We start from the raw sequence: 15,884 nt of genomic DNA, 5'->3' as shown, positions 1-15,884 counted from the left end.
AAATAAACTATTGTAGACATTTAATGCTGAAAGGAACACACATTAGTAAATGGACTGATGTTAATTTCATCTTGCAACGAAAACCCATGCATAATTGAAACTATCTATCCATTTTTCTACCGCTTGTCCCGTTCAGGGTCGCGGGGGGTGCTGGAGCCTATCTCATCCCGCATTCGGGCGGAAGGCGGGGTACACCCTGGACAAGTCGCCACCTCATCGCAGCGCCAACACAGATAGACGGACAACATTCACACACTAGGGCCAATTTAGTGTTGCCAATCAACCTCCGTAATTTAAATAAATTCGTTAATCATCATTGTGTGATCATGGAGCTGCAAAAAGAAATTAATTGCTTCGCCACTCCGCCTGTAGCGCCTTCTATCGGGCATCAAGTGTAGTTACATCAAATGAAGTTTGCAAACGAAGGAAATCCCGCACGATTTAGTAAAACAATGTAACTAATACATGGCACACTTTAAACTAATCATACTGATAACATATGGCATTTACACAAATGGGTTCTGACTGCAAACGACGGCGTGGTCCAAAACACGTTGTCAAATACAACTATTGCAACCAAAATACATATCGTGACTTTGCAAAACACCTTTCATGTGATGATTTGCGAGTACAACATCGTGTGCTCCTTTTTTAATTACTCTAAAACCTTTATTGCTTACGTGCTCCGCCATGACTCTATAAGCGGAAATTACGCGTTTTCTAGGCTACCGTAACGCCCACGGAGTTGACCAATCACGATAGGATATATTTTGAACGACACATTCATCTGCCAATAAGATTCATACTTCTGATGTAAACGTCAGTGTCCGCCATTGTGGTGCGGCTTCCATTTCCCTCAGATTCGCCTCGTCGTCGGTGCGCGCTGTCGAAGCAACTGGAAATTTCGGTGGGTTTTAGGTATGTATTTGTCTATTTCGCGTTAAAAGTATAGTGGAGCGTTAGTCATTAACACAGCAACAGTAACAAATGCAAAATATTTTATTTTCAGCCCTCGTGTTGGTCAAATGTAGCAGGTTGCTAATGTTAGCTTGCCTATAGCAACTGCTGGGCAGCGCACGCAGCAGGAAGTGCTAACGGTTAGCCTCTTTGTAGCAACCCGTATCGCTGTTCACGTGTGGACGCAACTAAACGTCGGAGTAGTAATTTATTTGTAAACTAATTCAACCTTCACACCAGTAAAATGTATCAGGTTGCTAATATTGGCCAGCCGATAGCAACTGCTTAGCCGGTTTTGCAGGATGCGCTGCCAACAGTTAGCGTCTTTGTAGCTACCATTATCGCCTTTTACACGTGATGGCAACTTAACGTAAGAGCGTTACTTTATTTTGCAATACACTGTAATACATAACTTGTATTATAGTGAAAATGTAAGGTCGCTTTTGTCTTTGGTTGGATGCACTCCATAGAGGTGTGCGTGTAAATTTAAAAAAATGTATTTTCATTATCAGACAAGTGTTGCAAAGACGATTCTCGTGATGTATGAGCGTTATTTTCCTGTGATTAATTAAGAAATACATGGACTTTTAAAACCGGTAAAAATGCACTAATTTATGGTTAACTTGATACAAAGTCAATGGGGCTCAAGATTTTAGGTGGGACCTTTTTTTTCTGTTAAGAATGCCCTACCTTTACTCAGTTTTGATAAGGTTGGTATACTTGGAAAGCTTGTTAAACAAAGAAACAGCATACTGGCGCCATGTTCTTTCAACTTGCCAAATAAAACGAGGAAAATGTTACAAAAATGCACACTTGACACCCCTGCTATAGATAATAAAAAATTAAATCTGATAAATCTATCGATAAAAAGCAGGGCCTGACGATGCATGCGCGTTTATCACAACTCTCTCGCTCTCTCTGTCTCTCCCCCTCCTTCATGAATGCTGCTGCGCGCACAATTTGTTTTGTTTTTAACCTTCTTAACCCTGAACGTACATTGAAAATACACGCAACCCTAACTCAAAATGCCGGACATTTGAGGCATTTAAGAAACACCGCCCGACAGCCCCGCAAAAGAGGACATGTCCGGTGAAAAGAGGACGTACGGTCAGAAACAGCGATCGGTTTCACCGGACATGTCCTCTTTTGCTAGCAGCTAACGGGCTACGTCATAGACTGACCATACGTCCTCTTTTCACCGGACATTTCCTCTTTTGCGGAGCTGTCAGGGCGGAGTTTCTTAAATGCCTCAAATGTCCGGCATTGTGAGTATTGTTTACACAACGTGCAGTACGCTACTTAATATGTCCGTGTGGAAACTCGTTCGGTACACCTCTGCACCGAACCGAAACCCCTGTACCAAAACGGTTCGATACAAATACATGTACCGCTACACCCCTATTAGTTTGATTATTGTTTCTCAGCTGTTTGTAATGGTTGCAGTTTATAAATAAAGGTTAAAAAAAATACAATAAACATAGCCTCATCGCATGCGCATAGCGTAGATCCAAGGAATCGATGACTAAATTAATCGGCAACTATTTTTTTAATCGATTAGTTGTTGCAGCCCTAAAACAGACAAGAGGTTGCACAGTCGGTGTTTTTTAAATATTGATTACATTTATGAAATTAGAATTTGTAATTATAGAAAAACTTGAGTAAACATGGCTGGTCAGACTCATGAGTCACATCACAAACGGCCAAGCAATCTGCAGGTCCAAAATATCTGTGCAAATTGAACAATTTAAAATATATTTTTGGCAAACTCACAGATAAATGTATAACTTACATTGTAATAGAGATTCGAATGAGTGTTTTACTCACCGTATATTTTTTGCAAGAGAGTTTTGTCTAGTGTAAGCTTTTATCAGAGCCTTGTGGCGCGATTACTTGATCAAGCCCAAAAAAATTTATGTTCTGGATGAACTAAGATATGTTCTATCTATGTCATGAGAATTTGAGTTTAGTGGTAATGAAAAAAATGCGAGCGCAGTTGAACCCTGAAAACAGCGGTCCGGTTGTTTCTCACAATCAAGCATGACCACTGCGGAGATCCAGCCAGAGGCGAACACGCACATACCCATCACCTGTTTGTGTGTTCTCTATTAGGTCATTGATGATTTTTGTACTCGATGCAGGTCAAAAGTGCAAAGCAACAATGGTGAAGATATTTATCGGAAACCTGGCTGAGGAGACTAGCAGGGATGAAATTGAAGCCCTCTTTACTCCGTACGGGAAATTGATGGAATGTGCCAAGTACAAAAACTATGCCTTTGTTCACATGGATGACCGCAAGGCAGCGACCAAAGCCATCCGTGAGCTCCATCTCCGTAAACTCAACGGCAGGCCCATGAATGTGGAGCCCAGCAGAGGGAACAGCCAGGGTCCGGTCAAGCTTCACATCTCCAATGTAGAAAGGGGCTTCGAGAAGGAGTTACAAGCGCTCTTTGAAGAGTATGGCACCGTGTCAGAGTGTGCCATTGTGAAGAATTTTGCATTTATTCACATGACCAATTCTGATGAGGCCATGGATGCCATTAAAGGTCTGGATAACACATTGTTTCAAGGTAAGCTTAATGGATATACTTAAACATTTAATTTGTCTTTGTGTATTTTAAGACATGTTTTTCCCCTGCCTTTTCTTGTCAGGAAATTATATCCATGTTCAACTGTCAAGAAGCAAACCTGCATGGGCTCAAGAGGAGGAGGACTATCCACCGCCACCACCGCCACCTAGCAGAGGAGGCTATTACCCTCCTCCTCCTCGCTTTCATCCAGAGCCTCCCTATGGCGAACGCATGTCTGCTTACCCACCTCCACCTCCCCCACCACAACCTCCTAGACGACCCATGTATCCAGACCGTAGTTATGGCGAGCGAGAAGGCTATAGGGTGGTGGATTACTATGAGAAATTCAGAGCCCGCCCTTATGGCGACCCAGGTTATGAAGACAGGCGCTCTGGCGCCATCCCTCCCCCACCGCCGCCACCTTCAGGAATGGGTAGGGAGCGTGTTGCAATGAGCTCCCACGATCCGTATGACCGGCGGCCTCTTCCCCCTCCTGCTATGCCCTACATGACCCGGGACCGCAGCCCCATCCGACGAGCCCCGCCTCCTCCAGCTCCCCCCGCTCCGGTGGCCGGCAACGGGTACCCTTATGAGCGCACCCGTTTCACCCCGCAGACAAAACCTCAGGGATATGCACCCCCTTACGCCAGGCCCAGCTATGTGCAAGGCGGTCACCCTCCGCAACCCAACTATGGCGCCTACCAGGCCCATGGTTAAAACAAAGGTGAGTACAAATTTAAGACCTCAAAAGTCCCACTCATCACATTAGGGTTTGTGTGAAAATAGTTACTAATAGATTAAACGATCAGAATCCGCTCCTCCTTCGCTCAGATATAATCCAGCTAATAAATTAATCAGTGTTAGAAGCGCTAAACTATGCTGGTATAGCATCAAAAAAGTCTTGCGTGAATCTTGAGTTAAACCCGTTCCTTGACATGTGTGGTATGTTCTCTCTCCAGGTTTAGAATATGATGAACGCCGTCTGCTGATGCGCATGGTGCTATACGCTCCCCCCTTGTGTATGGTGGATTGCGTTGCGTTCGCCGGAGACTAACAGGAAGATACTGTATTGCGGACGGTGCCGTTCTTAAAAACAAAACCTGCGATTCTTTGTTGCATTTACGTATATCTCTGAGCTGTCAATGCTTTTTCTGTTCTTCTGTTTTTCACTTTTCAAATTCGTGGATTGTTGGGTTTCTTCAGTGCTTAGTTTAGCAAGTGTGGCACGCTACTTTTACCTCTTAAATGTTGGTAGAAAGACATGATTCAAATTGAAATACATCCAGTCTTTGTGAACAGAAATATTGTAGCTATTGTGTAGACTAACTGATTTTTATTTTTTACCCATAAAAAAATTACGTTTAAAAAAAAAAAAAGACTTCAGCCAATGTGTCTATTTAACTTGTGTCGCTAAGACAGACATAAAAATCGAAGATCTCTTTTCCGACCTGTACGCCTGTAAAGTCAAAATTATAGAATTGATTTCCCCTCCCTTCTTTACTTTGTTAGTCTTTCTCAGTTTATACAGCAAAGTTATGTATGCTTTCATTTACAAGTTGCTCCCCATTCCCCCATTTTAAGTTTTTAATAAACAGATGAAACACAAAACGAAAGTTTTTAACTGTCAAGTCATTGCTCAACCCGAGATCTTTAATCGCAGCGTGAAGATGCTTTTGCGATCTGTCATCAGTTTGAAGCTCGACACAGGGTAGGTTTGTACAGCCTGAACGTTGCGAAATGTCATTTGTTTTTTGTCAATTGAAATTTTGTCCTACGCTTATTAAATTCCCTAGTTGGACGTTAAAGAAAATAAGCTTGCGATTTTAAGAGTCGCTTGATATGCTCCCTGTCATTGCGAATATTAATGTATAGTTTTTAAGTAGGAACAATTATACAAATTTTGCACCTGGTCAGCCTTTTCTTTCTATAATGATTAATAGATGTCACCTTTGTGTCTGTTCTAATTTGTGCAATGTCTTGATGTTCTCAGTCTCTGCTCTTCTTAGACTCTGCAGGACACCCCATATATATAGGATGCTGATGTCTTTCCACATGGAGCAGAGCGAGCCATTTTACAGTTTAGTGCTGACTCTTCTGTGCTATCTTTCTGAAATATTCGGTTGTGTTGGTTTAGTGTTGTAAAATTAGCTCATCTTTTTTTGTCTGCAGGGTTGATGGAATTCAATACAGAGTTGGACGTTTTTGAGCACCTTGCACTGAAGGAAGCCTGACCTGATGACCTCAAATTAGGATATCGTTTTCAGCCTTGAGACATTTACACATTTTAAAGTTGAAAAGTGTATGAGTTTCATAGACCTGTGCATTTAACAGTGTGAAATACAATTTTTGATACTAGGATGAGAAGTATATTTTTTTACACTTTTATTGTCAGTGCACCATTTGCATGTAGTTTGAAGGACTTTAAACTCTGACAAGATGTTTTATAATTGCCGCCATTTTTTGATCGTCACCCTTCTGTGGAGATAAAGATACACTGAGTTCAACAATGCGCAGTCTTTTATTTCAGAATTTAATAGGAAGTGCAGACATTGAATTATTTTTAAGAGTCAGCTGAATAAGCTGTTTTAAATGATGCACTGATCTGTGGCAACTAATTAGAATACTTATAGAAAATGTAGGTAAAACAGCTTTCAAACCAACTTAACAGTATAAAAAGCATAGCTACATACAAATACTTTATTCAGTATGTAAAAGACTGTTTAGCATGCAATACAGTTCATGACTAGAATGATGAGCCTTGTAAAAATGACAGTTGTGGTGAAACTAGCCTTAGTCAAAAGTAAGTCACATGGAGGGTGGTGTGTTACAAGAATAAGTCGTCAGTTTCCAAAGGGCCTTGGAATTCTGTTTGGGGTGTTAGCTGGGAGCCTGTGTCCATGACTGGCACGGTGCTGGGCTCACACAAAAATGTCTCCAATGGCGGTGCTAGCAGGACGTCCAACTCTACCTCAAAGCTACCTTTGGCCTCACCGGTCTCCTTGATGATCAGCATCTCATATTGCATGAACCGGACCAGGGCCTTACTGGGGAGATCCACCCTCTCCAAGAAGTCCAGGGCTGAGCTGTTTACATACACCTTCGCCGTTTTAGACAAGTTCTGAAGAGTGAATTGCATGTCTGGGCTCTCAGGCATGCGGTAAGCGTGGACGGCCAGCTGCTTGCGGGACACTCGGCGATCGACAATCGGAAAGGTGCAAACCTGGACATCACGTCCTAAAAGGAGAGGCATGTCTGCAGAATGTTTGTGTCTGTTGTCCAGAGGGAGCAGACTGTAAAAACCTTGCGTGTGCTGCTTGGGGTGGTAGAATTTGATGTGGAGGCAGGTCAAAAGGTCCTCTTCTGTCTCCAATCTCTCAGACACATTCATTGTGAATAAACCCTAATATAAAAAGTTGATACAAAATCAATTTTTAGGGTGAAATGTGAATATATCTTCAGTGTGGTGGGATTACCTTAAATCGGTTCCTCTAAACTGAAAGATGTGCTGCTACATCCAAAATGGACTGAAGATAAACCTGGGAAAACCCAAGCTTTCTGTCTGCGCTTCCCAATTTCGTCATCGTCATGAGACAGGAAGTGGGAGGACTGCTGAGTTCAAGAATAATTTGAAAAAATACACACCGAATTCTCTCTGTCTGCCCATGCATATATATTTATATGTTTATATTTACAAGTATATATGTTTGTACATAGGTAGATATATATGTTTGTACGGTAAATGTATGTATTTGCGTGTGTATATCTATTATATATACAGTACAGGCCAAACTCCACATGTGTTCATTCATAGTTTCGATGCCTTCAGTGACAATCTACAATGTAAAACGCATTGAATGAGGTGTGTCCAAACTTTTGGCCTGTAGTGTATATGATGTATTTTCTTACCACTTTTGACATTTAGCATATCTGGAACATGTTACGCATTTTGTTTAGTCTACAACTTGCCCCTGAATCCAACATAACAGAACCGAAAGTCCCCGATGCCGCAATGTGTTGAAAAGAATGAACTTAGGTCAGTTTCGACTCGAAACTGACCTAAGTTCATTAAAACACTCGAACCTTTCGAGTGTTTTAAGGTACACATGAAACCACGATTTTGGTTCCAATTGTAATTACTTACACCAAATTTAAGGACCTAATAGGAACAATTAGACGACAAAATGTGTCTGGTAAATACTTAATATTACAAATCTGACCAGTATGCAAACGTTGTAAGCTGTGCTTTACTCCTTTAAATTACATATTTTGTACTTCAGTATATTCATATCACTTTTTGTTTTTGTTCAATCGTCTTTCTGTTCTTCGTGCCAGTCAACACTATCTCTGTTACTTGTGCACATTACCAGTAAAGTTACTTTAAACAATTCCACCAATGGTGGTTACGGCCATAGGTTACGTCATCACCCTGGCCAATAAGAGTCTGTGAGAAGTCAGAGAGAACCGGAAGTCGACTTCACAGAAAGCTCTCGCACGGTGCCGGTGCAACGTCATTTGCTTCTTGAAAAAAGGTGAGTAAATGAAACGATTCTAATGGCTTGAATTTCTACTGTATTGCGTAGATTACTTAAAACGGTATGAAAGAGCATTGTAGCGACTTGTGTGTGTCCTCTAAGTCATACTGTTCTTTGTCCCCCCCCTAAAAAAATGGCGCCACTGCCAAGCTAACCAAAGCTAACTGCTAATATGATACATTAGCAAATAAATGAATGTTTTAAACTGAAATGTGAACTTTCATTGTACACTTAAATATATAATATGTCAATACTGTGGACCTTGCATGAGTTTTCACCATTTTGAGTTATTTTATTTGCCCGGCGTTGAATGAGTGGCAGCCATTTTGCGAAGACAAAGGGGCCATTTAGACCCTCCCAGAAAGAATTCACTATATGATCCACCTCCTTTTTAAATGTGCACCTGCCATCCTCACACACTATACATGGCACCACTATCTTTACCTTTCTTTGTTACAGATTGGTTAAAATGGTGAAGATATTTGTGGGCAACTTGCCCCAAGAAGCAACAGAGGATGAAATCAAGGCCCTCTTCGCAAAGTATGGCAGAATCACAGAATGTGCGATTGTCAAAAACTTTGCATTTGTCCACATGGATGACCGCAAGGAGGCTGTGAAAGCAATCAAGAACCTGCATCTCCACAACCTCCATGGCTCTGCTATCAATGTGGAGGCCAGCCACAAGAAGAACTACGGGGCGGTCAAGTTGCATGTGGCTAACGTAGAGCGTGGAGAGGATGATGACCTCCGTGCGCTTTTTGAAGAGTACGGTAGGGTCACTGAGTGCGCGGTGATTAAGAATTTTGCTTTCGTCCACATGGCAAACTCGGATGAAGCTATGGATGCCATTCAGGGGATTGACAACACTGAGTTTCATGGTAAATGTGCCACACAAGATGTCATTATCTCAGGAGCTGTGTGTTTAACCTTATTTTCCCCTTGCATCCAGGCAAACGCATCCATGTGCAGATTTCCAAAAGCAGGCCCAGAGGCGAAGAGCGGGAAGACTATCCTCCTCCTCCCCCAGAAGGTGGTGGCTTTTGGCCACCCCCGCACTACCCAGTAGACCGGCCTGAGCCCCCCCCACCAGGCTACATGAGAGGTCGCCCCCACATGGCCCCAGGTTACCCTGCCCCACCTCTGCCGCCACCTCCTCCCAGGCGACCTGCCTACCCTGAGCGGCCCTACGAGGGCGAGCGGGGCGGTTATGGTGTGGTAGATTACTACGAAAAGTACAGAGCCCGTCCGTACGGCTACGAAGCCGAACGCCCGGGTGGCCCGCTGCCTCCGCCGCCGCCTCCTCCCCCCAGTGTTGCGCGAGACCGTCTCATGGACCCGCAGCTCGACCCGTACGAGCGTCGGCCCCCACCACCCCCTCCTCCTCCCCCGTCTGCGTATTATGCCCGAGACCGCAGCCCACACCGAAGACCGCCAAACGGTGCAATTCCTCCCACCGGTAACGGCTACTCCTACGAGCGCTCCCATATCCCTCCTGTTTCCCGGGTCCCACCATACGGAGTTCCTCGTCCCCGGGACCACTACGCAGAGCGACTACCGCCCCCACCACCGCCTCCGCCTGCACGCTACTATTAAGCGAGGCACCGACGTTTGAAGTTGAGGTGAGAATAGTCTAAAATGTCTTAGCCCCAGTAATATCTAGATCTCACGACGAAAGGCGTGTGCCTCAGTACTTGACTGCGTCGCTTTTGTCCGTGGCGTAGCGATGCCCGCACGACGAACTTCCAGAGCAGATCTAACGGAGCGATGCGTGGTTTGTGCCAATAGTTGCAGACGCTTCACTCATGTCATTTGCTCTTTTTTCAGGATCGTCGTTCGCCTACATTGCCAATCGCCATCATCAGATGTTCGTGACGCTATCCACTTCCTGTCTGCGGCGCAGCGCGTTAATGTTCCCCATGAAAGCTCACTGGAGGAACAGAAATGGCGACGTCCACGTCTGTTTTCATTTTGATCCAGTTTTTACATAAACCCCTTTTCTATTTTGATTGTGCTATTGTGATGTAGGAATTTTAAAGCGTTAACTTTTTTTACTTTCTGATTTGTGACGTTTGGTATCAGCCGGTGTTAGCCAACCTGTCACTGTAGGTATCAAAATATGTTGTTTAAAGTAGTTCTGCACGTTTCTTCCTCCTTGTCGAGTTTTCACCGACCTTAGATTAGCTATGAAGATTTTAACCATCTTAAACGTTTGACCGAGTGAGGACGCAGAGCACTCGTTTGTGCTTGCATTTTGTCCACCTTGTCTTCAAATGTGTAGTACAAATAAACCCAACGGGGTAAAACACAAGCAAGCGTGGCGCCTTCTTAAAAAACAAAACAAAACCATGAAATGGGTTTTCTTTCCCTGACGCGTCGCGTCGTTTATATAAAAAAAATAATAATAAAAAAAGTGACGCATAAACTTTTTCAAAGATAATATCCATGTAGCTTTTGTCAGTCTGAGACGTGCTCGACCTTAATAGTGTTCATGCACGTTCACATTCATGCAGAGGCTTAGACCTGCAGTCGGGGCAGGGGGTGGCATCCAGAGGCTGAAGACCCTCACTAACACCAGGTAAGTAAAAGGTGTGTGTTTTGACCAGGTGATCTCAGCAATTGGAGAAAGATGTTTGCTGTACACTTCATTATATTCCTCTTGACTAAAACAGGCATCTGTAAGTGCAGTGAAATTGTTTCCTTTTTTTTAGGTAAATAAAATGCATTGAATTAAGGGCAGTATTCTTACTTGTGTGAGTAAAGTAAATACAATACCTGTATTACATGTGGAATCATCTGTAGTTTGGTAAAATGTTTTTGCAAACTATACAATTTTATTTTCTTCTAAAAATAGTAAAGCCCAAAATAAGCTTGCAACAGTTGAATCATTTTATGAAACGTTTTCTATTGTATTGGTGTAATGTTAACGACCAGTAGAGGGAGCTGTCTGCTTTGCTTTTACTTGCTACTGCGTAATCTGTTATTTCACTCATTTTACTGTAAAATTGCTATATATCCCAATAAATATCAAAACGTTTACATTAAAAATAGGGAAGGGTGAAATGGTCTGAGATCTACAACCTTATATGGATTGCAGCCTGCATTTAGTGATGGATAGCTCAATGTTTTTTACTCATCTGGTATATCATATCTCACATGTTACTGCAGGTGTAATCGGTAGTGGTAACACTACTTAATTTCTTGGTATTTTCTCAGGACTATTTATCTAATTAGGTAATTCACTGTTAACGGTTGGGTACTTTCTGTTGCTACATGCTAAAATGTAATACATACTTATTCTTCTGTTTGGATACTTCGTTTTCGGCCAATTTGGGATTAATTCCAATGATTAAAATTTTAATCACAAATATAATGGCAGTGTAACATATCAATTAAATACTTAAATTATTTACTTAAATTAGTTTTGAGCAAAGTAAATAACTGCAAAATAACATAAAATATTTTTGCCTCTGTTTGAAATGTTTTTTTTTTTTTTGCCCTTTTTAAATGTGTGATGGTTTGACCATGTTCCTTGAATCCTTTAACCCCTCTGACTTATTTCTTGTTTGTAAACAGAGCGATTTTGTTAAAAAAAAAAAAAGATCTAATCACTAGTGTCGACCATACACTGATACTAAGTATCATAATTGTTGGTGTTTGTCCTAAAGTGGTTAACATGGCTTAGTATGCCATGTTAACTATTCCTTGTCCTCCAGTAATAATGACACCTGCGAAATTTGCTGTACAGTATTAAAATCGTTATCGTCGGCTGAATTTGTATTGTGTGTGTGTATATCGCACAAATCTGTTTGGAAGTGGAAGCCGAACTTTCATTAGAGTTCAATATATCAAGCCATTTTTGCAAGATTGATTGTTTCTGATAAACTTGTACAGTAATTCACTTTTAGATTTTTTTTTTTTTAATATTACAGAAGTTCAATTTAAAAAAGGAAATTTTAAACTGAAATATCAGGCTTCTGAAATGTTTGCATTTTTAGGGGTTGTCGCGTAACCAGAATTTCAGTAGTGAATGCTGATCGTTAGGCTTATTTAATACCACAAAAAAAATATTGAGCTTATTTGATACCACAATAAACAAACTGAACATGCCACTTTAATGAGGGCTGTTTCAAACTGTCAAGTGCATACCACCGCTGCGCTTCAACATCTTTTTGCACAGAATTTAACTCTCTTTACCAGTTGCCAAGAGGTATACATTCAAAGAACAGCAAATTGAGCCCAGTGTATTAAAATAAGCCATAATGTGCTCATACATATGCTCATAAATAACAGCCAACTACTTTATGTTCGATAAAGAACAGTGGTGTGGATCCTTCAACTACATAAACAATACTTTTCTTAATATACTTTCAACATAGTGGTAACATGATGTGTAATTTTTTCATGAAATGGGCTAATAAGCTCAAACATTTCAGTCTTTTCTCATTGTTCTACTCTTGTCCTTATTTTTCCATTTTTGTTAATTTCATTTCTGTAATATTCCACAAACACATAAAACGTTAAAGTGTTCAGAAAATGGCCTTTAGGCCAAACTGTGTTTACTTGGTGAAATAAGTACACGAGTGGTGTTCAAACAACGAAAGAATGTCTCAATGCTGTGTTTTCTTAGCACGTACAGAACTGATAATAGTCGCTGCGGTAATGCACACTCCCTCTGGGCTTGTATTGGCGGATCTCTGCACTCCCTGTGTGGCATTTACTTTTGTGACCGCTTGTTTTTAATTACCAAATGATACACATCTGAATATAATATAAATATAGCAAGAAAGTGGTCAAAGTGCATCACAGATCACTTCTGCCGCAGTTAATTATTTGGCAAACCAGGCATGTATGAGGTGTGCTGTCAAGCTGAGTTATGCCACACCTACAGTTACACTGCAACAGTTCCATTATAATTTATGAGCAAGGGTAAAAAAAATATCTACATCCTTGACAAGGTTCCACAAATAAGTACATTAATGGAAGCACTGGATCATTTATTTTAATACTGCAGACGTTCTTTGGTGCTAACTCAGTGAAAATTACACAGCTCGACAAGGAAAAAGTTGTACAGTATACAATGCTAATGATACCTATAAAAGCAGGTATTGATATATTTTGTATTGACTTGGTATGGAAGTATAGATACTTTTGACAACCCTATTAATTTCTACAAATTTTTGTAACATTTATTTTCATAGCTTATAGCAACCCAAACAAAAAAATACAGTTTGTTTTGTCAGAACATGAACAAATTGTGCACAAGTCATGTTTTGTATTCATACTTAAAACACAGTTGTTTCTATGCATCTTGTGTTTCAGTAAGCGTTTCAACTCACGCTACGACCTGAAAACATTAATGCTTTGAAATGTTTAATATCACATATTTTACTGACACTGCCGATCAGACTAACACCTGTTTTGTTAAAAAAAACCTAAAATTTTTATGTAAATATTAAGTGTTCTGCCTTTTATTGGTGTTGGTACCTCATTGCACACACAGTCCATATCTCTAGTAGGTAAGATACATATTAAGATGCATAAAATAATGCCTGTGATCGGCTTATTCAGATAAACTAGTTGATACCTAATTCGCTTTCCTGCCTTCAGAATTAAGGAAGATTCAGTAATTTGCAAAAGGTGAATGTGGAAATAGTGTCAAAGTGCTTTGAGTTCCTTAAAAAGGTAGAAAAGCGCTATACAAGTCTAACACAATTACATTTGTTAAAAGCTATTATGCTGTTATTACATTTGGTTTTACAAAAAGCCGCACAACGGTCGTATTTATTCTATCAATCCCAACTCAATGATATTTTAACACCTGTAGAGTTCAGCATACGAAAAGGGTTAGAACATTTAAAAAAAATCTTAATTGATGATAAATACAGGTATTTACTATGATTGGTAAATTATTTTTGCATACTCCTAAAGATCAAGAATTACACACACTTTTAAAGTAAATGACAGGAAATTCCCCAATTGTGTAAACAAATATATTTTGCCTGGTTATATGTTCAGTTTGTAATAACTTTGTGCCAGTCGAATCTTTCGACTCTTGTTAAACTGGTTGTAAATAGACTTCTTTTTGACTTGCGATCGCGACGATTTAAATTAAATATAAATAAAAATTTGATACCAAACTGAAGTGGAAACTTTAAAAAACATGATAAACCAGTATTTGCAGTATAAAAATGCATACAACCAGTAATTAAAGCCTAATTTTATGGATATGCTCCAGTACATATGTATGTTCTTTTACATGAAGACATTAAAATAATGCCGTTCACCGACTTTTTGACCAGCTATCGAACTAATTTGACGACCAATTGCCAGTTACTATACTAATATGTGAATTAGTAGTCATTGTTCATGTAAAAGAGGCATTCAAAAGTAAAACACTTTTTCAGCATGCCAGTTGTTAGATACTCTAGCTGTACATAATAATGCATCACATTTTTACAACTAATGATGGGTTGGAGACCCCTGTCAGAGATTACCTTTTTGACCATGTGGCCCACTCATAACACTGAATTAGTAATCTTACTCTAAATATGATCCGTATCCAATAATTATATCTAACCTACTTACAGTTCAACAGGATAAACCTTGTCAAATGATGTGAAAGCATGTGTTAAATCCCAAAAGATTGATTACAAAAATAAATACTTATCAAATATACTGATTAAGAATGGACTCAGAAAAACTGATTAAAAATAAATGTACATTCAATTATACAGTACCCTCCCAAAAATCTATTTTTTAAGTAATACAGGTTTCTTAAACTGTCAATAAAAATAAAGTACAAATGAAAATACAGCTTCACCACAGTCACAGTTTTTGCACTTTTTAACCTCTATTACTTTAGTTCCAGACTTCTTTTGTTTGTTTGATATTGTCATTACTGCCACAGGTGGTGGAAACGTGTTTTAAAACTTAGTACTGCTGCGGCCCATATGGACCATAACTGAGAAACAGCTATGTTTAAGAAACACTCAAGAGTTCAGGTCATGTGAGTTTGCAGGTCAATTAAGCACAGTAACAAAACGGTCTTTGAATCCTGCATATTTTGGTACCTTTGGCATTGTCAGCATCTCCTAAAATTTGTCAGCAGAAGAATTGTTATGGTCGATGGCTGCGATAACTGCATGTGAACCTCAGAAAAGAAAGTGGACCAACACCAGCAGCTGACATTGCAGTCCAAATCATCAAAGACCTTGGAAAAGTCACACTGAACTTAATCTGAAAAGCAGACGTTGGACCACAGAGCAACCGTCCAATTCTTTGTCTCTACAGCCAAGGTAAGACGGTTCTGAAATTTTTTGTGGTTCAGGAGTGGCTTGAAACGAAGATTGCAATGTTTGTAGCACTAAATCAACCTGTGGTTACAGAGGCTCTAGATCAGGGGTGGGCAATTAATTTTTAGCGGGGGCCGCATAAGCAACCCGAGCACTGCTGGAGGGCCACACCGACAATATTTCAATTAAATTTTGCTCAATATTATTTTTGATATACCGTAAGATTAATAATAATAATTTGATTTAACCTAACTTAACTTTATACAAAAGCAGATTGCTTTTGATGGTTTTATTTTTAACACTGTCTTACACAACACTTCCTGATGTATTGTACAATGCAAAAATGGATGGTAAAATGTCCATCTCTGCACAGGGTTAATTTCTGTCACTTTATCCTGCATTATCCAACATTTTTCCCCGTCAGATTTGGACAACCATCTGTTGTTAAAAATCGTTCATAATCATATTTCTTTTATATTGGTTTTATATGTAATTATTTTTTGTTTTTATTCAGTCATTGGTGGAGCTGCGGATAA

General features: G+C 40.2%; 3 protein-coding genes across 6 annotated transcripts; 2 read left to right on the top strand and 1 right to left on the bottom strand.

Moving 5' to 3' along the window:
- The first annotated feature begins 758 nt into the window (after window positions 1-758).
- LOC133661390 (RNA-binding protein 4B-like) lies at window positions 759-5,879 on the top strand. 4 transcript variants are annotated; one of them, XR_009827936.1, is made up of 5 exons: window positions 759-907; window positions 3,096-3,524; window positions 3,607-4,248; window positions 5,531-5,601; window positions 5,694-5,879. XR_009827936.1 is itself a non-coding variant. In XM_062064556.1 (4 exons), exons 2-3 carry the CDS (start codon window positions 3,116-3,118, stop codon window positions 4,239-4,241), a joined length of 1,044 nt encoding a protein of 347 aa, XP_061920540.1. In that variant the 5' UTR covers window positions 780-918; window positions 3,096-3,115; the 3' UTR covers window positions 4,242-4,248; window positions 4,484-5,502. The 4 variants fall into 4 exon arrangements, 1 of the variants encoding a protein (XP_061920540.1); XR_009827934.1 differs by having other exon boundaries at window positions 780-918; XR_009827935.1 differs by having other exon boundaries at window positions 780-918; window positions 5,515-5,601.
- Window positions 5,880-6,040: 161 nt separating this feature from the next.
- On the bottom strand, window positions 6,041-7,130 carry LOC133661391 (TRAF-interacting protein with FHA domain-containing protein A-like). Its single transcript, XM_062064557.1, has 2 exons — window positions 6,998-7,130; window positions 6,041-6,924 (listed from the first exon to the last, which is right to left on the bottom strand). The coding sequence occupies exon 2, from the start codon at window positions 6,910-6,912 to the stop codon at window positions 6,349-6,351; it is 564 nt and encodes a 187-aa protein (XP_061920541.1). The 5' UTR covers window positions 6,913-6,924; window positions 6,998-7,130; the 3' UTR covers window positions 6,041-6,348.
- A 789-nt stretch (window positions 7,131-7,919) lies between these two features.
- Window positions 7,920-10,364, top strand: LOC133661389 (RNA-binding protein 4.1-like). The gene is made up of 4 exons (XM_062064555.1): window positions 7,920-8,053; window positions 8,516-8,934; window positions 9,006-9,675; window positions 9,881-10,364. The coding sequence occupies exons 2-3, from the start codon at window positions 8,526-8,528 to the stop codon at window positions 9,647-9,649; spliced, it is 1,053 nt and encodes a 350-aa protein (XP_061920539.1). The 5' UTR covers window positions 7,920-8,053; window positions 8,516-8,525; the 3' UTR covers window positions 9,650-9,675; window positions 9,881-10,364.
- Window positions 10,365-15,884: the final 5,520 nt, after the last annotated feature.

Source organism: Entelurus aequoreus, linkage group LG12 (assembly GCF_033978785.1).
Source record: "Entelurus aequoreus isolate RoL-2023_Sb linkage group LG12, RoL_Eaeq_v1.1, whole genome shotgun sequence".
NCBI lineage: Eukaryota > Metazoa > Chordata > Actinopteri > Syngnathiformes > Syngnathidae > Entelurus > Entelurus aequoreus.
This window is presented reverse-complemented; position numbering and strand designations above follow the sequence as displayed.